General features: G+C 42.1%; 1 protein-coding gene across 5 annotated transcripts in view; it reads left to right on the top strand.

Moving 5' to 3' along the window:
• The first annotated feature begins 1,239 nt into the window (after positions 1–1,239).
• Positions 1,240–24,495, top strand: part of MXRA7 (matrix remodeling associated 7) — a 65,877-nt gene continuing 42,621 nt past the window's right edge. For 2 of the 5 annotated variants that reach the window (XM_088133410.1, XM_088133409.1), the window contains exon 1: positions 1,240–1,975. In XM_088133410.1, the coding sequence (XP_087989536.1) occupies positions 1,427–1,975 (549 nt within the window). In that variant the 5' untranslated portion in view covers positions 1,240–1,426. The remainder of the gene's footprint in view (positions 1,976–24,495) is intronic. The other 3 variants (XM_007436773.4, XM_007436774.4, XM_088133411.1) reach the window with 2 other exon arrangements.

Raw genomic sequence — 24,495 nt, 5'->3', positions numbered from 1 at the left:
TCTGAAGACAGTGGGGTCTGGATGGGGAGGAATAGCTAATGCTCAACTCTGACAACACCCAGTGGCTGTGTGTTTTGGGTTCTCCAGTACCAAGGGCTTTCCACTTTCAGCTCTGGATGAGCTTGTAGCGTGCAATTGGGGAATTTCTGGGCTCACAGTTCCAGCTCAAGAAATAGATAGTAGATATGAGCAGAAAGCTTTTGTACAGATCCTCTAGTGTGGCAATTGAAGCCATTATTAGATCGGGTGACCCTTCTCACAGTCACTCATGCTTCAACTGAACCTTGCATATCAACTACTGCAATGCACGCTACATGTGGCTGCACTTGGCCACTCAGAAGCTACAGCTGGTCCAGATTGTGGTGGCACAGACACTTATGGATGTATCTCTGCTGCTCAAGCTGCACTAGTAACGAGTAAGCTACCAGGTGTAATTCAAGGTGCTGGTTGTGACATATAAAATCTCTCAAGGCACGCGACTTGGCTATCAGAAAGACTTGGTCTTTCCTCCATCATTTCAGCCCATCTATAACATCTGACAGAGAAGACATGCTCCAAGTTCCATGTTAGACATGTTAAAACAATGTTATCTGATGGGACTTGGATGTCATGCCTTCTCTGTCATGGAGCATAGCCTCTGGAATAGGATCCCCATTGGGGTTTGGGTCACCCCATCCTGCCATCCTAAAGACCAGATTTTTCCCCCAGATGCTAATTTAAGAAAGGTGTCCAATTGGGAATGTTGCTAATGAGTTGGTTTATTAATTTCCAAGTTTGTCACCTTTTGTTTGTATTGTATTGATTGCTGCTATGAGTTGGATGGCCTATAAATTTGATATAAAGAAAGAAAAAAAATAGAGAAATGTAGTCACTTTCTAACAGGATGATGGGGGAGGGTGGATTACACTGAGCCAAAATATTTGGCTTTGGTGTAGAGTGATGTATAAACCATGGTTTATGGTCTAGCTCTAGCACAAGGCACAACCCAACTCTAAGTTTTTCCCGGGAAGTTTACAGGACCCAATATTCCTGAAGATGGCTCTGTGCCCTCCTCGCAAAACAGACGTTCCTTTCCTTCCTGTGGTCTCGCCTTCCCTCCCCCCTTTCCCCGTATTAAGGTTTGTAAGTGGAAATGGCCATCCCGGCGCCCTCGACTTGCCGGGAGTGGCACCAGAGGCAGCGGTGGGCGGGGCCGGGCGAAGTGACGCGGGTGTTGTGAAACCCTATCCCGCTTTCGGCTTCAGAAGAGAAGGGATTTAATCGGCCGCCGCTTTTAGGCAGCTGAATTCCGTCCCAGCTGCTCAGTTGCCCGGCGGCCGGAGGAGGAGGAGGAGGAAGGCACGGGAGAGCAACGACCCGCCATCGCGGCTCCCTGGTCAGTTCCGGGCAGTGCTCTCGAGTCTCGCGCCGCAGAGCCGCCGGAGGCATGGATGTAGCGGTGGACCTGTACGTTGCAGTCCCGCTGCTTTTCACGGTCCTGGCTGTTATTCTAGCGTCGGTCTTTGTCAAGCTGAGATCCTCGGAAGAGGACAAAGCTACGGAGACGGCAGCAGCTAAGGAAGAAGGGGAGGCCAAGGCGAGCGCTGCTGCGGTAGACCGGACGGACGGAGAAGCGCTCCAGAAGGGCGAGGGGCAACCTGAGGCGGCCGAAGAGGAGCCTCGGAAGGAGAAAAAGGAGGAGGAGGAGGAGGAGGTAGTAAGCAGAGAAGCGAAAAGGGGCGCCGTGGAGGAGATAGGGGCTGAAGAGGGGGCGAACGAAGAAAAGAAAGAACAGCTTCGGGAGAAGGGAAAAGGGGAGGAGGTCGAGGACGAGGCTGCTCCGCGGGCGGTCAAAGCAGAACAGCAGAGTCACGTTCAGGAGGAGCGGAAGGTGCCCAGCCAGGCGGAGAGGGAGGTGGTCGCCGCTGCTCCGGTGGCTGTAGAAGAGCAGGAGGAGGACGAGGAGGAGGAAGAGGACGACGAGGAGGAGAGCAAGGTAAAGATACAAGGCTACGGGCAAGGGCGCTGCTGCCTTTAGGCCACGCCGCGTGGGGCTCTGCGCGCATCCGTCGAGGCACGCGGGGACGACGCGCATCCGTCGAGGCACGCGGGGATGCGTGGAGGGAGAGGACAAGCGCGCTCGATCTGTCCAAACGAATTCTCCAAGCCAGCCGCTCCGGTAAAAAGTCCTGGGATTGGACGGTAGTTGGCGGAGATGCCCTTCGACAGCCCAGTAGATCTCCCCTATCTTAATTAATTGCCTTTAGGACTTTGCGGAACCTGCACCACCTTGCACGTGCCTTTTGCGTCAGAGTGGGAAGGGAGGTGGGGAGCGAGGCTGAGTATCAGTTTTAATTCCAGCCTTGCTTACTACCTTGCTCTGTCTCGGTAGATCCCAACTACCAAACAGCCCCCTCAAATGTGTCCATTCCTTTCCTCCTCCCCCCACGGTCACCATTTGATGTAACCGGCTCCGGAAACCCACCTGTTGCTTCACGGAATGTGAGCAGGGAATGCTCTAAAAGTGGCTGGTTTGTGAAATCCTCATTGCCACCCACCTCCGTTTGAAAAAATAACGAGGTACAACTTAGTAGAGTTGACGTGGCTGTTATTAGCATGGCTCTGTGTATATAATGGAAGAAATATGCATCCCCAGTAATGTGTTTTGCTTGTGCTGATTTCTGTGAATCCTGCTTTAGGAGGAACCTAGATTTTTCTGCCTTCGGCCTAAATTGCAGAAAGGAAAAAAGGACTTGCACTCTCCCTTCTTTCTCCTTTTGGCATAGTTTTCAGTGAAATCCCCTCTGATGGCCCCTTCTGGCTTTGAGAAATTACATCTCCCTGCTGCAGTTAATATTTTTTCTCATAGTCTAGGGAGTGAGAGACAACCCTCTTTCCCCAGAAATGTGCCCTTGCTTAGCATTTGGCAACAGCATTCAAAAAAAGGCTACCAAACATCTACGCGCCACTCTGATTTGTAACCAGCTAAAAAGAAACTAGCAATCCTTAAAGGGAGAAAGAAAAAGAGTGCCTTGCCCACGCAGCAGAATGCTAGATTTGCCATGGTTTAAGAATGGAAGTTGTACTTGCCCCAGCTCAAGAAAGCACCAGACATCAGGCTTTTGCCATTTCTATCCTAAATGTGCTTGGGTGGCCTCAAATCAGAAATCTGGTAGCACCTTTCTTGACTAACTCATTTTATTAAAAGACATAAGCTTTTGTGAGCTGCAGCTCCCTTCATCAGATGCATAAAGCGGCTAGACTGATGTCAGGATGTAATTTCATTTAAATTTAAATTTGTTAGAAAAGATGGTACCAGATTCTTTTTTTCTTTTCTTTTTTTGCCACCATAGAGTAATGCGGCTCTCTTTCTGCAGTATCTCCAACTTGGGTGACTTGAACAGTTTAGTTCTCTTTGTATCTTTAAGGAAGGCTGGAATTTTGTTTTAAAAGGAGCAGTAGACATATTCATGGCTTTGGTATTAACAATTCTAGACACTCGAGATGGTTACAAGTTAAGAATTCAGAAAATCAGGATACCTTTTTAAAAAATAGTGATATGGCTCTTAAATAGAGGTGTGAGAAGCTGAAGCATCCTAGGAGTATAATCCCTCAGATTGGTCTCAGAGATGTAGTATCGACTGATTCAATAGGCTCCTTTATACAAGTTCAGACGAATTCTCATCCCTCCCCACTTAATTTACATGTTTCTGGATTTGCACTGAAAGTGCATTTTTTTGCTAGTTCAAATCCTGACAAGTGTTACAGTGTGCAATTCTTCTCTTCAAAATGCCAGCCTTGCCCTTTCCAGAATGTGCCATTTCTTTTCCCAAACCCTTAATTCTCTGTTTCGACAACAGCTTGCTCAATCTTTACTTTGGGTGGGTGGGTGGGGTTTGGATGGGGAGAGAGAAGTATTATAGCCTCCCGATGGCTTTTTTCTTGACACCATTTTGACTATGGGGGAGCCACGCTTAGAGAGTTAAGTCAAGATTAAGGTCTAAGATAATTATACATATGTAGAGAGAGATCACTCTGGATGGTACCAGGCTGGCCTTTTTGAAGACTCTGAGAGGTTTGAAGGTAAATGTTTATTTGAGTCCCACCTCTTCTGTTGCTATAGTTGCCCCATACGTCATTAAAGTGCAAAATCAATAGAGATATAGATATAGCCCTCCCTCAAGTGTGAGACATGAGACAGTTCCCCCATTAAAAAGCATCTCTGTGTGGGCTGAGAGCAGCCTTTCCTAACCTAGTGCCCTCAAGATGTGTTGGAACAGCAATTTCCAGAATTCCCACCCTATGTGGCCTTCAAAAGTTGTGAGACAGGGCACAAATCAGCAATACTGCCACCAGTGAAAGCTTGGCACAGAATGCGTATGCCATCTTAAGCATGAATGTATCCTGTTTAAACTCTTATGCCACAATTAATGTCTTAGTCTTCTGCAAGATAAATGTGGTTAACTTCTTAAGATAGGTAAAATTAAATAATTAGATCTGCTAGACCTTAAGCTCTACCTTAAGGACCTTAAGACCTACATAACTAATTTTTTCTTTTAGCAATAGATTAGCAGAAACCAATGATAAAGGACTCAGAAGGTGGCAAAAAGCTCACCTCCATGAAACAGTTGTGACATGAGCTCCTCCATTTGTGGGATTGGTGATTCCTTTACTTTGTAAAGGATAATTATGCATAATTACTGTATATAGCTATATAGAAATGGTGCCCTTGCGTGGGATAGCCTGAGTTGCAGATTCTGTCACCTGAACTCTGCCCTCACAAAATGTGAAACTGAATCTGTATTGCATAAAAGTAAGAATCATGATGTTCTTTGCAACTATATGGAAATAATGGCATTGCAAGAAGTGGCATATTGAGTTGTAGATTCCCAATATAAATCCCACTTGAGCCCTGACTTCACAATGAGATTTCAATGGGTCTGAATATGTATTATTTTCCATGTTATTACACCAAATATACCAGTAAAGAAACTCTATACCAAATTATCTCTGCTAGTAGGTCTTGAAAATCTGGGTGTGAATTTATCAGGCTTGTGGGGTATATAATAAATGAGAGACTTGACTGAGACATGACCCAGAATACTTTGATTCAGTTGAGGTCACTGACCTAATGGCTTTGTATTGTGTACTGCTTCATGCAAATCTTCCAGACTTTCAGTTCCAGGCTTCTGTCTGTAAAGGGGAAAAAATGTAATGGCTTGCTGTAAAGCTGTCATAAAGATATTATTCAACTGATTTGCTGTAAAATGCATGCCAACATAATCAGCAATAAGAGTGAAGGAATCTTGCTTAATGCAAAAGACCTGCAGAGATCCAAAGTGCAGCTGGACTGCAATGTCAAGAATAGTCTGTTGGCAGTGAATCTTGCATCCACTCCTCTGTGTTCATTTTGTTTCTGGTTCATCCATCTCTTCCCTGCCTCTTCAGCATCTTTTAAAGTACCTGGAATGAGGCTGATGAGAAGGGAACCAGTGATTCGCAACCCAGACAGAATTGTTATGTCAGTGCTCAGCAGGTGTCTCCTAGTCTTAAGGCCATGAAGAGAAAGACCAAATTTCCATTGACTCAAAAATTTGGAAGAAAAAGGCCTAGAATTTAAACTCTGGAGCAAATATATATTCAGACTTTTCTGTGTTCTGCGGTAGGCAAATCTTCTGTGTGCAATAAAGAAATCATTTTAGCCAAATGTGTTTGTGAGAGTTCTGCTGATTAGCCTGTTCCAAAATAAGGGGTTGGGAGCTTGAGACCTCAAATCATAGCTTTATAGAGTTAGGACTGAGAAAATATACAGCCATGCTTGAAAAAGCCTGATATAAAGTTAAAATTATTTCCAGTTTAACTCCGCATCTGCTTTGTTAATGGAGAAGCTTATGAACCTCTTGGAAGTGGTTTGTCATTGCCTTGCTCTAGGGCAGCAATTCTCAGCCGTGGCAACTTTAAGATGTGTGGACTTCAACTCCCAGAATTCCCCAGCCAGTATTTTCAGCTCAGATTAAGATTGTTTTTGCTTTGCAAAGCAAACAGTAGAACTAGTGCCAAGTCAGCTGTATTAAAGACATGCTCCTTGGGCCCAGATACCATAGGGCAGGAAAATTAAATTCCTCCCCCTCCCTTGCCCCATCCATGGCCTGGATGATTACTTTTCACACCTCGGCCTTGTGCTTCTGCCTGTTTATGCTTCAGGGATCCGTTTTACCTTTGCATAATTTCCCAGGAGAAACATTGGTAAGATGGAGACGTTGCCTGAAACTGGCCTGCTGGTCAAGCTGCCTATTAACCAGCTGGGCTTCTTAGCACTGCTTGAAGCTACCAGCAAGGTACAGAGCATGAGCCAGCCTCCTGAGGTGGAAATTCACAGCAGAGCCTGCAACACAGAACATTAGCCTGCAGCCCCAAGGCAAAACTGCTTAGATGGAGTCTCTCCCCTGTGGTGGTTGCAGAAATATCTGAGAAGCAGAAGTAATTTTGAATGGCTTCTCTGTTCTCTTCTTCTTCATAGTTTTACCTTCCCTGTAGCCTGCTTTTCATGGTACTTACATTGATCCTGGCCAGTATATAAGATTGACGGCCTCATTTTATGGCCTATTTACTGCCTCTAACTGAAAATATCGGGAGGTTGCTGCTATGCCTGTTATATGATTATCAGTGCAGAGTAACAGAGTATTTGCCTTGTCTCTTAAGCTACTGAGTTTCTCTTCATCAGCAAGGCTGGTGTGGAAATGATTGCTTTGTGATCTCTGGCTGGGTTTGCATTCTGCACTGACCTGCAGGCTAACCCATGATATTGTAGCCTAGCACATTACACATCCAGTCCTCATGATAAATTTATGCTTCAGGAAGTTGGATGAATTAAGTAAACCATGGTTATAAGTGTGTTGTGCAAACATAACACATAATAAATTTGACATTAAATTGGGGATCTTGTCAGTCTCATACAGTGGGGCAAAAAAGTATTTAGTCAGCCACCAATTGTGCAAGTTCTCCCACTTAAAAAGATGAGAGAGGCCTGTAATTTTCATCATAGGTATACCTCAACTATGAGAGACAAAATGGGGGAAAAAATCCAGAAAATCACATTGTCTGATTTTTAAAGAATTTATTTGCAAATCATGGTGGAAAATAAGTATTTGGTCACCTACAAACAAGCAAGATGTCTGGCTCTCACAGACCTGTAACAACTACTTTAAGAGGCTCCTCTGTCCTTCACTCGTTACCTGTAGTAATGGCACCTGTTTGACCTTGTTATCAGTATAAAAGACACCTGTCCACAACCTCAAACAGTCACACTCCAAGCTCCACTATGGCCAAGACCAAAGAGCTGTGGAAGGACACCAGAAACAAAATTGTAGACCTGCACCAGGCTGGGAAGACTGAATCTGCAATAGGCAAGCAGCTTGGTGTGAAGATCTCACCCTGTGGGGTCAAAATGATCACAAGAAAGGTGAGCAAAAATCCCAGAACCACACAGGGGGACCTAGTGAATGACCTGCAGAGAGCTGGGACCAAAGTAACAAAGGCTACCATCAGTAACACACTACGCCGCCAGGGACTCAAATCCTGTAGTGCCAGATGTGTCCCCCTGCTTAAGCCAGTACATGTCCGGGCCCGTCTGAAGTTTGCTAGAGAGCATTTGGATGATCCAGAAGAGGATTGGGAGAATGTCATATGGTCAGATGAAACCAAAGTAGAATGTTTTGGTCTAAACTCAACTCGTTGTGTTTGGAGGAGAGAGAATGCTGAGTTGCATCCAAAGAACACCATACCTACTGTGAAGCATGGGGGTGGAAACATCATGCTTTGGGGCTGTTTTTCTGCAAAGGGACCAGGACGACTGATCCATGTAAAGGGAAGAATGAATGGGGCCATGTATCGTGAGATTTTGAGTGAACACCTCCTTCCATCAGCAAGGGCATTGAAGATGAAATGTGGCTGGGTCTTTCACCATGACAATGATCCCAAACACACCGCCCAGGCAACGAAGGAGTGGCTTCGTAAGAAGCATTTCAAGGTCCTGGAGTGGCCTAGCCAGTCTCCAGATCTCAACCCCATGGAAAACCTTTGGAGGGAGTTGAAAGTCCGTGTTGCCCAGCGACAGCCCCAAAACATCACTGCTCTAGAGGAGATCTGCATGGAGGAATGGGCCAAAATACCAGCAACAGTGTGTGAAAACCTTGTGAAGACTTACAGAAAACGTTTGACCTCTGTCATTGCCAACAAAGGATACATAACAAAGTATGGAGATGAACTTTTGATATTGACCAAATACTTATTTTCTACCATGATTTGCAAATAAATTCTTTAAAAATCAGACAATGTGATTTTCTGGATTTTTTCCCCCATTTTGTCTCTCATAGTTGAGGTATACCTATGATGAAAATTACAGGCCTCTCTCATCTTTTTAAGTGGGAGAACTTGCACAATTGGTGGCTGACTAAATACTTTTTTGCCCCACTGTATCTCTCTTCCCTTCCCCCCCAAAAAGAGGTTCCTTACCGTTATGACTGAGATTGCTTTAAAAAAAATCTGCTCTGCAAAGAAAAGTTGTGTTTTATAAAGTAAAGCTACCTGTTAGTTTCTGTCCTTGTCTGAAATAACATTTTCCTCACGTCACATCACGGTCCTCACATCACATCACTATCATTACTCTTTCCACCTAAAATAATTTTCCTTCCATGTTTCCTTGTTCATCCGAAGTTACAAAATCTGTACAGTCACAAATGTTGCGCTGTGAATTAAGCATGCACATTAATTAATTTATTGCACAAGGTATACTGTTCAGTCGTGGGACTCAAAAATGTTACAAAGCAAATTGTACAGAAATAAGTGTGCGTGTGCTATTAGTTTTGCAGTACATTTGTTAATTGCTTTGTATCATTTATTTAATCTCTATTCTGGATTTTACCATTCTTTTTTTCCCCAAATGCCTGCCACTTCTGATTTCCACCAAATAGAAGCTTAGAGCAATGCACAAGTGCAACAGCAACCATAAAACATCATTACACAACAAATGCATAATCAATAAGGGTAAAACCTTACGCCATGGAACCCATTTCTCAATAGATGTATTTTGGTTTGTACTGTAAATAGCAAACAATAACAATATATATTTAACAATAATATTAAAAATAGTTTTTGCTTTTTTCACATCCAATTATATAACAGAATAGATAGTATTTACCTTTTTACTAAAGAAACTGAACCAGTTGGGGTGGTGGTTAAGGCACCAGGTTGGAAACCAGGAACCATGAGTTCTAGTCCCACCTTAGGCCCAAAGCCAGCTGGGTGACCTTGGGCCAGTCACTCTCTCTCAGCCCCAGGAAGAAGGCAAGGGCAAACCACTTCTGAGATCTTGCCAAGAAAACTGCAGAGACTTCTCCAGGCGGGGGGGGGGGGGGGAGTACTTCCTTAAAGCTGGCCAGTGGGAAAAGGATTCTGCCATATGACTTTCCCATTGAGGGCACAGGGACCAGTCTCTCTAGAGCAGTTTTCCCCAGTTTGGTTGCCTCCAGATGTCTTAGGTTACAACTCCCACTTTCTCTAGCCAACATGGCTATTAGCTATTGATGATCAGAGTTATACTTAAAACTGTTTGGAAGGAACCAGACTGGAGAAGGCTATTGTCAAGCCTAAAAATAAAGCCTAATCAATCCTAGGAGTGAAGTGCCCCCACCAATAACTATGTGACACCAGCGGGTTCTACTATACTCTCTTCTTCCTCCAATTCTTCCCCAAGAATAAGCATCAGTGCAGTTGTCTGCCATCAGCCAAAGCATGTAACCAGTCTTCAAAAGGTGCCCATATAAGGAGAGCAGAGTCTGGAACTTGGAGCCAGTTGCAGGCTAGGAGCCTGGTTTGTTTGTTATCTGCCCTATTTATTAAAGCCGAACAGTAGAATGGGCTAGGAGGAAAAGGAAATCCTCCAATCCTTCATTTGTTTTAATGCAGTTAATTGTACTTTATGCAGAAATAGGGATTGCACCAAAATGGAACAAATATGTTGGCTAGGGATGGTGAGTAGTCCTGCGGGATAGGCTGACCAGGCCTTTGCTAGACCAAATGGAGCTTATGGGCTGGTATAGAGGCTCTGAGTGAATTGGGTAGAGGCTATTCCAGAATAAGCTGGATTCCAATTTAGTCTAACTCTAGGGATCCCAAGTGATCTTAGCGGGAATGAAAAAGATTGCATGGAATGGCACAAGGTAGGCTTAAACCTGGCACCCTTCAGCTACTTAGGGACTACAATTCCCTGATGTTTCAATACATCTGGAAGACAATGGGTTTGGAATGGCTGGTATACCATACCTAGTCTTTATGCAGCCTGGTATCTAATGTTCAAGAGATCATTTCGGACTTCTGGCAAGAAATTACTGTCCTTTCTCTAGTACACTGCTTTGGGGGAAAGGAAAAAAAAAGCAAATGTTATCCTTACCCACCACTATATTTGGATAAACTCAGCAATTGGCAGGCTGGCCTCAGCAGTTAATCCTTGAGGGCTTGTGACTCAGAACAGCTAAAAGAGAATCTGGATCTGGAAGTGCAGCATCTTTCAGGGGAAAGATCAGTGCAGCCTTGTGATATGAAGAATCAAGTGTGTATGAGAGTGAAAGTACCAGGCCCCATGGGGATAAGCAATAGGCTTGGCTGGAATCTGGACCAGAATATTTTGATTTAGGCTAATCTAATTCTATTTAGGTCCCTGGTTTAACTGGTTGGTGTTGTCCCTGTTTCATACAAACTACTCAAAACATATTTTAAAGAGTATGCAAGCATATTAAAAGAACAGAGGACTGGAAAAAGTCCTGGGATATAAAGGATATGCTACAATTTTAGAAATCACAGTCCAGAAGAATGCAACCTATAGCTAAACCAGGTTATCTTCTTTCTGAAGTTTTCAACCAACATTATTTGGAATTTTTCAAGGCTGCTGATCAAAAGGCTAAAAGATGGAATATGTTTGGTTTAAAAAATGAGCTGATTTGTAGGAGGTTGGGGTTTGTTTCCCTTTCCTACAGCCACTAGGATTCGATCACTAGATTTTTTTTTTTTTTTAATAACTTAGGTTGAAATAACAGGAGATAGTTTTAAACAATAGTCTCCCCATCTGACTCTGTCCCACCCCATTGGATATTCAAAAGCCAGGAGGGAGAGAAAAATTGATGTATTCCTTCTTTGCCATCCCCCACTTTAGTTGGAACAATAGCCCTATTTAAATTCCTTCATCTGCCTGGCGTTTCTTGGCTAGCTTTAGAGGGAGGCTGTGCCTGACCAGCATCCAGAGGGAGAGACATTTTTCTGTATTGACTTAAGTGCTTGAAAGGTTTGGGCTGGCAGAGCTCATGTGTGAGCTGGCGCGTGCCAAGCGTCTTCTGAGCAAGCTATTTGTTTAGCTGTCTCTAAAGTGAGCTCAAGATTGGTGGCACTAGTCAAAATAGAGAGTGGCGCTGCCCATTAGCCTTTGAAAACTTGACATCCTGAATGCTTCTAGCTAGAGGTAAAGTAAGCCCATTTAAAAAAAAAAATAGTTGAAATGTTAAAGTGTTTGAACAGATACTGATTGAATTTTGGAGTCTTTGACTGTGGGCTGGGTGTTCAGTCCTCAGAAGAATTTTCCTATACTTGGAATGTAGAGCATTGCTTTGTCCCAGTCCTTGCAATGCAGCCTTCCCCAACCCAATTTCCTCCAAATCTATTTGCATGATCTCAGGAAAGTGCCATCTTGGAGGAGGTGACAAATCTAACCAGTGCTGGCCATTATTTTCCAGGCTCTCTGGCAGGTTTTTCTTATCTTAGCATGCTAAGGACTAAATTTAGGATCTTCTGCATGCAGAACTATTGAATTGTGATTCTTCATGCTTCCTTTCCATCATGGTTTCGTTGTGGAGGTATGCCATGTTATCTGGACCAATATCATTAGTCTGCATAAATTTGACCCAGTTATTTGATTGATAATTTTGCCTGCTTCACCTGGGTCATCAAATTTATGCAGTCATTTTCTTGAAGCCCTTTCAATATAAATATTTAATAATGATATTGTTATCATTGTATGGTCTATAACCTCCAAGAAGATATTAGACTGCAGTCCTGTTCTTATTTCTCTGAAGATGAATCCCATTGAAACCAGTGGGTCTGAGTTTTCAGTAAACATGTACAGGAGCATGCTAGGAATCTGGACAGGGGTACTCCAAGTTAACTGTATTTAAAAGGGAGGGTCTCATGTCCAAAAACTTGATTTATCTGGATTTCTTTATTTTTGGTTCCACAAAAGAGGCATTTCTTACCATGTCAAACTAAACAAATAATCCTTGTCAAACAGAAAATAATGAAAAGATTAAGTGGACATTGATAAGCAGAGATAGTAGGAGAGATGGGTCAGGATTGAATCTCTCTGAACACAGGCCTTCAGTACAATCTTTACTAAATCCTAATTTGTTTTTCATATGCAGCTTTTGCTTCATAAAGGACTGTACTTAGTATTATAAATGTACAAAAATAAGAGGAGGTGGCATATCACAGTTTAAGTTCAATTTGTTCTAATGTTTAATAAACACATGCAAAATAGCAGGAACTTTGTAGTTACGCATTGAAAATTAGGCTCCTCTAAAATAAAATAATAGCTGAGCATTTACCATATTGTCAAAGGAGAGGAAATGGAGAACAATCACAAAATTCCTGCCCAAACTATCTGCCTCAGCCCAAAGATGAAAAATATTACAAAATTGGTTCTACAACTTTGAAAATACTAATTTATTTAGAATGAATAGCAACATAGGTAACAAAAACTGAGGAAGAAATCATGTTGGAAGGACAGGTTGGGAAGTATGTTATGTGGCACACAAGTGAGTCAGATACTGCAGTGTGAAGAAAAAACATAGAATAGTTGGCTCCCAAACTCCCAATTTGAGTTTGTGCTATCTAGATGGTTATTTGGGGAGAAGTATGGTCATATAACTACTTCTGAAAGCCAAGAAAGGAGTGGAGAAGGATTTACATATCCCAAATATAATGCTATTGCGTGCCTCGTGGTTAATTTTTAATCTAGGCTGGCATGATTTTATTAAAAGAACTTTATCTAATCAGGAATATTCTAGAATAATTTACTCTTGAGGTACCTAGATATCATGAGGTCATTGTCCCTTCTCCAGCAATATCAGTGCTTTTCTAAGTAGGCAGATGGTTTCTTTTAATTGGATTGTTATATCAGGAGAGATAGACAAAAACAATGATAGTCTGTTTTCCTTTTAATTGGCTAGAAGGATCATTTATCAGGATGTGCATGAATCTAGTACTAACATTAATTAGTTAGCTAAAATATTAGTTAATAAAGAAGTCCCCAGAATTCATGGAGAAAGAAGTTGTTCATATATATATACTTAGCATCCTTATGTCATCCTTCTTCACATATAGGGAGCTGAGGCATATTTTGATAATTTTATTACAGTTGGTAATGTTATAAATGCAGTTCTTTACAATGCAGATAACACACACAAGAACAGGTCATGCCTAGATGTTGCTGTGTTCAGCAACATAGAATAATGGCCTATATGAATGAGTTATTATCGGTATTGAAATCTGTAACAAGGCATGATGGCATCAAAACATGTGATATGTGCATCATGATATCATCGTACAAAGTACATAAGTCTGACTTCATGACACGTGTCATCATTCCCCCCCCCCACCAATTAGAGGTCTTTGCTTTTGTTATCTGATTTCTGTAAAATTTTCTTGTAAAATTTTTCACAATTGTGAAGGCAGGGATTTGAGTAAAAAATAAATCAGAGTGCATTTGAAAATGACCTGTGAGAGTAAGAATAAGCAGCTGCCCCAGCTGTTGCAGGACACTGAAGCCTGGCTTTGGTATTCAGGACAAATTCCAACATACTTGCAAGTTTATCACGTGTGTGATTCATTCTGTCTGAGTTTATATACCAATGTGCAACTTTGCATTCTTTGTTGCCTGAAATTCATCAACTGACTCACAGTAGATGACTCACTGGTAAATCCGTTGGCTCTACTGAAAAAATATTGTATTTGAGAAAACTCTGATCTTTGACCTCTGTTTATGATGTTTGAACTGTGGTAGCCCATTCACATAATATGCACCTATGGATAAACTGACCTGCATTTTTCATGGCATTTTGTTAAAAATGTGAAGGTCGGCTTATCCATGGATGGGTTTATATGCAAGTATATATGGGAAATGTGGGTACTTTGAAAAGTATTACTGTGTATGCTCGTGGATACACCTATCTGTGGATAAGCTGAATCCAATTTTTTTGGGTGCATTTTGGCAACTAAAACTCTTGGTTTATCCTCAAGTATATACAGTATGTATGAACTCCTTCCTTCCTTCCTCCCTCCCTCCCTCCCTCCCTCCCTCCCTCCCTCTTCTCACTCACTCTATCTTTCTCTCTCTCGCTTACTTACCTTGACTCAGAAATAAAATATAGTTCATCCTTGCCCAGTGGCCCCCCTAGCAGGGGAATTCATGTCCTCTTCCGATGACGTGCCTTTGATGGAGAGGGCTGTACTCCACCAGAGTGTGTGTGTCATAGTTCATGTGCAGTCTTTCAGCTGCCAGGAGCATGTTGTAGTTTTAACAAAACAGAGACTCTGGCTTCAGCACTAGCCCCATTCACTGCCATCCCCCATTGTTTTATGTTGGTGGGGGTTGTTTACTTTGTTTATCATCACGTCTGATGAGGAATTCTGGAGAGAGAGAGGATGCTATTTGCAACCTTTCAATTTTTCTAATAAAGGTTTTTCCATCATGTAGATTTAGGGTTTTTTCCTTATAAGCAACATAATTTATAACATTGTTTCCTACCTACTGTCCTCTGTGTTGATGGCAGTGCTGACTGGGGATAATGGGAACTGAAGTGCAGCCTAGCTGAAGTGAGCATCAGGTTAGAAAAGTTCTGTTTAAATTCTGAAGAATTCCATCTTGAGGCAGAAGAAGATAATTCATAATTTTATCTACCAGAAAGACCAGTTCTCTTCCCAATCCCAATATGCGCCAAGTTGCCTTAGTGGAGAGCGCCTGCAATGCTTTATCAATATTATTTTCTTCCTATTCAGAGTCATTGGCAATATATTATCAAATGAAAGGCATAAATATGTTCTAGTGTCCTGCCAGTGTCCTGCCTATTCAGTTTATTATTTAGAAAATGGCTTGTTGAGAGAGAGAAAGACTGTGTCTGAATCAGTCTCTGGCATGCAAATGTACAATCTTTTCCTCCAGATTTTGGTAGAGACACAAGTACTTTCTTTCCATCCTGAGAGCAGCATGTTTCCTTTGTTAACAGGAAAGATACATTGTGGTCCATTTTATTTAGGTTCTGGTCAAGTCTCTTAAACCTGATTTACCCATCCTTTTGTCAGCTACTGGGATCAACTGAAAGATTGGAAGGTCCCTATTGATCTTGAAGCTTGATAGAAATTGCCTGAGCAATTCCTTCATGAAACAACAATGACAACTTGTGAAGTTGGCCTTCACTCTTCGATGGATGGGAAAATGAGCATTTTATACACTTGGTACAGATGGAACTGGCAAGACTTAGTGATTAAGATCTTTACATCCTTCTCATGTCCTGTGAGCTGGATCAGAAATGGGTTTATGTTTTTTATGTGCTCTTCAAGCTGTAAAACTCCGATGGAGAAGCAATCTGCTATCCCACTGAAAGGTACTGCAATTTTGATACAGAAGCCTGAGCTCAAGTAAAGATACAGCTTTGTATCTTAAGGGCTCCTGTTCTCCCTTGCCTGTGATACGTCCTGCTTTGGCTGAACTTCCTGGAAGGGAACAGATGCTTGCATTTATGGCCATTGATTTCCCAGTAAGAGATCCTCAGAAGCCCATCTGTATTTCATACCATGTATTTCTTCACTTGTTTTTATCTTCTCCATACTCTCAGCTCAGTGGCTACCTCAGACAGCAGACACCATGAACTGAGCACTGGCAAATTGTGACAAGGTGGGGAGTTGGATGTCACACATGACTAGCAGCCATGGAAGATGCTTCCGCATTGGTAGAGATGAATGAAATAAGTTTCATTCAACTGTTATATGTAGAATGGAAGGGTATCATTTTGTGTTTTGCCTCATGCAGCAGAATGTCATGGGCCCGCCCTCCCTCATTATGCAGTAATGGAGAAAATCCTATTTATTCTAAGCTCTGTTATACCTACATGTATTAATGCAAAAAGTAGCCCTGCTAGACACAAGTGCTACCTACTAATTCCAACCTATTCAACACAAGAAAATTGTGTTTTTGTGAGCTGAAAATTAAAAAAACAGATGTACTGTTTTTCACATTTGCCAGTTATTAACCCAAGGTTGCCATTTTCCTTAAAAAATAAACCAGAAATTAGCTCCAGAACAAGAACAGAACATGCAACATCCTAAAAGCCCAGCCCAACTGCTCAGCCACTCAGCTCTGCCTCAAATGTGAGAACTTTGCTTGCCATCTGGTGACCTTAGATATTGCTATAAGAATCAAGCATAATGAATAAGGCCACAGGCTGATATCTGTTTGTAAATCAACATAAATTATGTAAATCCCAAAATATATTAGTGTTCTCTTTCTTCTCTTTCATTACTTCCTTATGAAGGAATTAGGGAGATTGTCTTGTTTCAGAGAGAGGGGAAAGTCAGAGCATTGAAGTAAAGGGATATTTACCAAGACATGTTCCAAGATCCAGACACCGACTGTAAACCCCATGTAGGCAGCCAGTGGCCCCTGGGAAGCATATCCCAGCGGCCCAGTTTGTCAGCTTGTAGCTGGGTGCAGGAAATTGGTAGGTATTTTCCCACTGAATTTCAGAGACCTGCAGCAAGATCACTGGGAGGGAGTAGATGAGGCTTTGTATCTAACCTGCACAACCCTGCTCAGTATTGTTCTTTTCCCATTGCAAAGGGAGAAACTATCGGCAGCAACAGGAAAACAACACCTTACAGCAGGAACACTGAAAAGAGGACAAGGGTGAAACCTTATTCATCTCAATGAATTAAGATACCAAATGTATTTGTAGACAGGCTGTGGGAGTGGAGGAAGATAGAGAAAGTAGGAATATTAACTGAATGGACCTGTTCCTCTGAGTCCAAGGCCTCCAGAATCTGATATACGCTGATGGTATTAGTATCTGGAAGTGTTCTGTGCATGTATGGCAAGTTTAAGAGGTGTGTGGCAACTTACCACAAATCATTGGAACTGTTAGTTGATTTTGTACAGCTACAGATCCATCAAAACAGAACCAGGAAGGTTCTGGCTCTGCAATTAAGCAAGATGAGACAGTTCCCAGCTGCTTAGAGTGAGGGCAGTGGCAACAGTCAGAAGAATAGGGCAGCATCAGAAGTGCTGAGGGAGAGAGTTCTGTATGTTACATGGCTTGCCCTGCTGCCCTCTGACGCAGTCAGATGTCTCATCACCTGCACTGAAATAAAAATGACTGTCGGAAGGAAATGCCATACTGTCCTTCAGTTCAGTCATGAAATGCTCTTGAGCTGGCCTAGATATTTCCAAGGGGAGAAGTGTTCCTTGCCTTGCTTCTGTCCCTACCTCCCTGACACATGAGAACAGAAAAGGAAAGTATGAAACCAGAAAGGAAGATTTCCATTGCTACACTTTCCAATGAATGAAATTAAACTGGATCCCTCCAAAGGATGGATATTTCAATTCCCATCAGCCCACATTGTTAATTGTCAGGATCAAAGGTGATGGGAGTTACAGGCTACAAGTATTTGGGGGGATTGAAGTCAAAGAGATACATTTTATATAGTTCATAAAATGTATGAAGGAAAATAAAATTTCATATAATCACTTCCGAGGCACATCTCTTTCTGGGCCCATTCCTTTTTCTTACTAACGAAACAGTTGGTCTTCTCTCCATGTTACTCTGTTTGGCAGTGCGGCATACTATAATTATTTTTACCATTTCCTGCCTTTCACATTTCAGTAGTTCTTTTCCAGGCAGCAGAGCACTCTGTATCTAAGCATTGTGGAACATTCTGGTTTTGGCTAGGATCTTACAGCATATTAAGTCATGGTTTGTTTAATTATGGTTTACTGAGTAAACCACAACTGGCAGAATTCAAGTATGGCACTGTGGTTGGATTCACGAAATACACAAAGCCCAATCCTAACAAGCTGCATTGTGGCCTAGAGTGATGTGTGAACCTGATCTGAACCAACTGAAATCAAAGGGAGCTTTCAAATGGCTGCGATCAGTGCAACTTAAGATTAATTCATACATGGGCATGTAGCATCCAACGACAGCTTGTACATGTGCAGTTGACTATCTCAAATTTCACAGGCAGGTTATTGCCATGGCTTTGCCACAGGAGGAAATTACACATGCGTGCATGGTGTATGCGTGCATGAGGGAGAGAACTATTCATTAGTTAGCCCTCTGCCTCACGAAGGGTTCATTTTAAAAAGTGATCTGGAAGATTTTGCCTGGCTGTCATTAACCAACCAAAGATGTCCAAATGCAGGGCAGCAGGCAGCCTCAGTCCCTCAGAGGCAGGGACCACCTCTGACAGGCACAGCCATGTGGAAAATGAATTGTGCTAGACAACAGCAGTCCTATTCTCCAATAAACTGACATTTCCTCCTGCAGAGTCAGCTGCCTGCAAACACACGCCTTGCTTTTCAAGCAGACAAGGTTCTGATTAATGAGCAAAGGGGAGATGTTATTCCAGCTGCTCTGAAGGAGTTTCTCCTTGGGGTAGGTAGGAGTTTTAGGAATCAGAGATGCCAGATAGTCCTTTCTTTTTTAAAAAAATATTTTCCTTTGTTATGCTGGGTGGTGGTGGTGGTGGCGGCGGCGGCAGAATATTTGTTCCTAAACATCTTTTGATTTCAGATCACTATAGCTAGCCACTCTGAAATTTGCATAAAAGGGAAAAAATTCTACACAGCCCTTTTTTCATTTGCATTCTAATGGGGAGGAGCTTTGGGAATTACTATTGGGCATTAAACTAGGCATAGATTAGAGGAAGGAATAAGAGGGGAGAGGAATGAAGAATAGGAAACGATCAACTAATTTAGCTGAGAGAAGTCCCACTAAGAATTGTGCTACTGTTGGATATGCATATTCCATTTATGAAAACACATAGTCTGGTTATAATTGTATGATTTCAGTGAAAATGTATAGATGAATACTTGCCAAAGACAGAAAATGCATCTTTAAACATTGCAGAATTGTTTAATTGTTATACAAAAGGTATAGCAGAAGTGTACTGCATTTCAGCAACTTCGATAGAGGCTAACCCTGAATTATGATCTCCTTCCCAGTCATCAGCAATTTATGGATTTACTTTACTTTCTTTTTCCTCATGGCCTTCATGTACTGGATAGTTTTTGTAGGCTCTTGTGTACTTCTGAAAAAGATTTTAAAATCTCTAATAGCAAATGGGGCTAGATGCAGCAGTTCACCCTCCCGAATTGTAAAATGATGCAGTCAGGCCACACATCCAGGCTGTCGTAATGCCTTCCTTTGTTAGAGCAGCTAGGATGGATACCAGATGCCTGCAGTGAGTCCAATTAGAGGGACCTTAATAAACTATTGTCCATTCTGCTTTAGGGGCTGGGAACTCAGTAAACCTGATCCCCCTGTACATAGGGAATAATGCTTGATCTTTTCCTAACAGGACGTCACCAGGAAACAAGCAACATCATCTTGCAGGCATTTCCCAAAATTAACTTGACCATATTAAAGCTTTAAGGTAGCCTTTCCCAACTAAGCAGCCTTTTAATATATTGGACAACAATTCCTATCTTGCTGTTAGAGATGATGGGGCTTATACCTGTAATGGAAGTAATAATAAATGGAGCCAAGTATGTGACTATTGTGTATCATATTAGTAGCTTCCCTTCCTAAGTTAAGCAACCTTCATTCCAAATGAACATCCCAGGGTTTGCACAGCTGCATTAACCCCTCCCTCCAAATCCTACCACCTCAAAACAAGAAATGTGGTACTTCTAAAGCATTACACATCTGAATGCATTGGGGAAAGGCAGGTTAGTTTTTAAATGAGGAAACTAAGCCAATATTGAAAGGGTTTCAGGGGCTGTGAAAGTACACTTGGAGCTTTGTATGTACCAGCTGGTTACCCCCCTCTATTGTAAACAACACCTTCTATAGTATATTTATATTCTGCCTTTCTCCCATGATGAAGCTCCAGAGGAAATAGAGGCAGGTCTCATATGGCCTTTCATCCACATACCAGCTAGATCCATTCCTCTTTAACATCAGCAAGGGGTACATTTTGTGTCTTCAGACCAAACTCAGACCCAATGTAGGGATTTTTATTCTAATGTTAAAAGTGCTCTTTGAGGTAGTTTGTATTATGAAATAGTGGCTTTCCCAAGGCCCCCTGGTGATTCCCCTACATCCAGATTTAACCATTCAAGAGAGACTTGTACAAAGTACTGGTTCATGCAGAACTTTCTTCATCTCATCTTCAAAATGGCAGCATTGTTCAGAAACCGGTTTTTATGCCTTTGGAGCAGACAGTATCTCACTCATGCAAGGGAGGGGGAAAAAACCCCTTTCAAAGCAACCAAACACTTAATTCTAACGAGAATATGATATGAATGTCCTCTCCAGAAAAAAACAACCCTAACCTAAATACTTGACTTTACAAAGTGAAATTGCAGCCCATCTTACAATATTCCACATGAGAACAAGCTATACTTTTCCAGGTATAAAATGGAAACATTGCTTGTGGTTCCGCAAAGGCCAAGATGACAAAGAAAAATTATTCGATGAGCAGTAACTAGTGTGCTAAACAGAGGGATATGATATTGAACTGCTGACAGTCATGAACACTATAAAAGAATAAGGTGCTTCAAGAAGAATTAGGTTTATCAGTCAGTATCTGCAGAAAGCCTTTCTCAATTACAAGTAATAAAGGCAAAGAATATTGGTGGGAAATCTTCAAGGCTTACACAGTCAGTTCCAAACAGCCAATCAAGGAGTTGAAGGTAGTTTCCTTTAGAGTCTCAATCCTGGGTGGTTACCACTGAATTCAGCAATTCCTGCAGTTTCTAAGCTGACGTGGAATCTATTTATGCTAACAATGCCCAGGCGAAATGATGTTTATCATCAGGCAAATGCAGTTGGAGGTCTGCTATTAATGGACTAGATTAGAAATGAGTTAAAAACAGCAGACCCAAACAAGCTTGCAAAGCATCCCAAGAGAATGGGCTGGGTGAGACACAGAAGCCTGTATCAGCTCCTTCCCTTATTACTGCGTAGAGCAGCGTTTCTCAACCTTGGCAGGTTTAAGATGAATGGACTTCAGATTAAGTAAAATAAGAGTGAGCATTTTCTTCAGACCCTTATTTGTTTTTAAAAAAGAAACCCTCCATATCCAATTGATTGATGTTGGTAATTTCTTGAACCAGTGAATATAACTAATTATAGCAATGAGTTTATACCAAAATCTCTCATTTCCATGGGATTCCTTCTTCGGTGTGTCTGCTCAGGCATGTGGTATGTAACACACAAACTTGCAGATGGCTCTCACTTTAATTCTTCTCCATTTCACATTGCTGTCTGTGTACATAACAGCCTCGACTTCTTGGCAGACGGAAGACTTCATCCCTTTTCAAAAGCACACCCAGGCTCAAGCCTCTCCCAGATTAGCACTGATTATTCCAATAGTCTGAGAAGTTATTTGCTTTAGCAGCTGTTTCCTTCATTACATTGATGAAGAGATCAAGAAGCAGGATTTGGTTGAAAGGGAACAGCAAATGATGTCATTGACTTTGTGGAGCAGGACCTTTATTTCAGACTGAATTCTTTTCCTTTTCCTCTTGCTGTATCTTGCATCAGGCTTGGATAAGAAAGCAGAGCCATAAATGGCAACATGTGACACCCTTCAGAATGATAGCCAGGAGTTATTTTCCATCCTGTGGTTTTCCTTTTAAAACTCCCCTTCCAAGCTGGATGTTTAAATTCCTTTCACACCCTTTCTCGTTCTTTGGGATAAAGAGCTTGCATGCATTCTTCCTCCAACCTATATCTGTATTTGGCACTGTAACTTCATTTTTCATATTTAAAACCAGCAATGTAACAGAGGCAGATTTCATTTCCCTCATGTCTTTTCCTTCTGCAAAGAACTTCCGGCAGCTTGCTGCAAAATGAAGCCTTGGATCTGTGAGCAATAGGATGGAGCCTGTAGGAAATAAGCAAAGGGACTGCTATGAGTTTCTCCATTCAGAAATAAAATTTAAAATAGATTCCAGTCCAGTTCCAAAACAGTCTCTCCCAGGTAAAGCAATAAACTAAGTTGAAGAGTTTCCCCACCACTGCCTTCCACATCACATTCCTATGAATGTGATGGTCACCGTGCTATAAGAACATGAGAATAGCCCTTCTGGATCAACCCAAGGTCCATCTTAATCTACTGTTTCTCATATTGGCCAATGAGATGCTCTTGCAAGCAGGAGATGGAGATGTAGCTCTGTCCTTCTGAAATTCTCTGAAGTTAGGGTTTGGAGGCCTGCTGCCCCCAGTCTGGAAGTAACATTGAATCTCAAGAGAAATCACCCTTGATAATCTGGTCCTCCCTAAGTACATCCATTCTCCTTTTAAAGTCATCCAACTCAGCGGCCATCATCATCTTTTGGAGCAATGAATTCCACAGGTTAATTAGGTTTTATATGCAGGAGCCCTCTCCCCCATTCTGAATATCCTAACAAGACTCTTTGAATTTATATATTCTGAGCTTTACTGAATTTATTTTTGTACTTGCCAAGCATAACTGGTTTATTGCAATTGAACCTGCAACATAATTAAAGCTTTTGTTAAAAAAAAGAAATGGTTTCATTTAGCACTAACTAAAAGTGAAGAGGAGATAGATGAGTTAAAATACTTCCAGGAAGTAGATAATCCCTTATAGCAGTAGATAACTACTCGATCAATTGATTTTTATTCAGTCATAGACCAGCAAATAAAAGAATCACAATTAATTAGGATAAAAAAAGAGAAACACAAAAGATGTGTAAAAGATAACTATTCAAATAGAGTCAGCTGGCAGGTCTGCAGCAATACCTATGACTCATTGCAAAAAAAAAAAAAGCAGGCACAGGAGAAAATTACAAGCAGATGAATCAAGCTTCAAACATGAATGTTGCTAAGATTAATCCACAAGGAAAAGCCTGACAATGTGGCTACTGCTGTGTTGGCATCCATTTGGGGACCTGCTGGAACAACTTGCTCCCAGACTCAAAAACAAAGGTTTAGAAGGTTTCACATTCCATTAGTGACCCAAGTTCTTATCTCACCCATTAACTGGGTCCCAATAACAGGCCGAATGACCACAAAGCTCTGTCCGTGGCCCTGACAGACAAGGTTATCTAGTGGTCAGTTCAGCTAGCTCAACCTTTTTCTTTTTAAAAAGCTTCATAACTTAGCATTGATAACAGAGCATAGGTTTTACAAATTCATAATGAGAAGAAGGCAAGTGATATTCAGCATACCATTAATAGACATCAAAGTCTGAGTATCCTAGGTCTTCTTTCCATCACCTAAGCATACATCAAAACAAGGACCCATCTGAACCTTCTCCCCAAGCAACTTCCATTCTAGCTCAGGAATAATCCGGGTGACTTCTATGCAGAAAAGCCCACGATCAGTCTCTGCCAGCTCCAGGTAAGGATCTGTACTGAGCCCAAGTCACTATAGATCAACCCACATTTCTCTGTGCTAACCTTTCCCAGTGTAGAGCTGCTCCCCAATTATTGGACCATAGCTCCTATGACTGTACTGAGGAGAAATCCTAGGAGTTGCAATTCAGCCCCTCTGAACAAAGGCAGCTTGGGAAGGTGGTTGTATGCATTTTTCCCTGATTCCCCTTTATTAGTGCCTTTCCAGCAACCAGGCCTGGATGGGGGTGGACAAAAGATGCAGGATTTTGCCAGGCAGGGTTGCTGAAGGTAGGTGGGGGATGGGGCAGAGAGCTGGCTTCTGTTCCCATTTTGACAGCTGGGTCTTCGATTTCATCGCAGCTGAGGGTGTAACCTAAAAATGCAGTAAACACAGAAAGCCTAAGAAACATTTGGGTGTAAAACTCTGCTGTGCTGGGAGAGATCTGCTGAAGAATTAGGCTCATCCAAAGAACGAAGACCAAACTATGGCAAAGCCATAGGTCCGAGTCCTTGCTGTTGTGGAACCCCAGGCAGGAGCTGGGTAAGGAGGTCCTTTGGATTAAGCCTCCAAGCGAGCGATCACTGTCTGTGGGAGCAGCTGCATAAACTGTTGGGGACATAGCAGCCCTACAGACACTCCCAGACTTCTGCTACTTTGTCTCTTTCAGGCAGGAAGGATTCCACAGCCCACTTTTCTATAGGAAACCTTTTTGTCACATCTTTTGATGCCACTTTCAAATTCTTCGTCAGCAAATATTGGGAAGGCCTGAGACCTGAACAAGTTGTGCTGGTGTTTTTTTTCCCCTAGGGGCTGAAGCACTTTCTCTTCCTGTCCTCCC

Source organism: Python bivittatus, unplaced genomic scaffold, assembly GCF_059951505.1.
Source record: "Python bivittatus isolate LINGU-HERP-01145 unplaced genomic scaffold, Pbiv_v1 ctg000080_np1212, whole genome shotgun sequence".
Classification (NCBI taxonomy): Eukaryota; Metazoa; Chordata; class Lepidosauria; order Squamata; family Pythonidae; genus Python; species Python bivittatus.
This window is presented reverse-complemented; position numbering and strand designations above follow the sequence as displayed.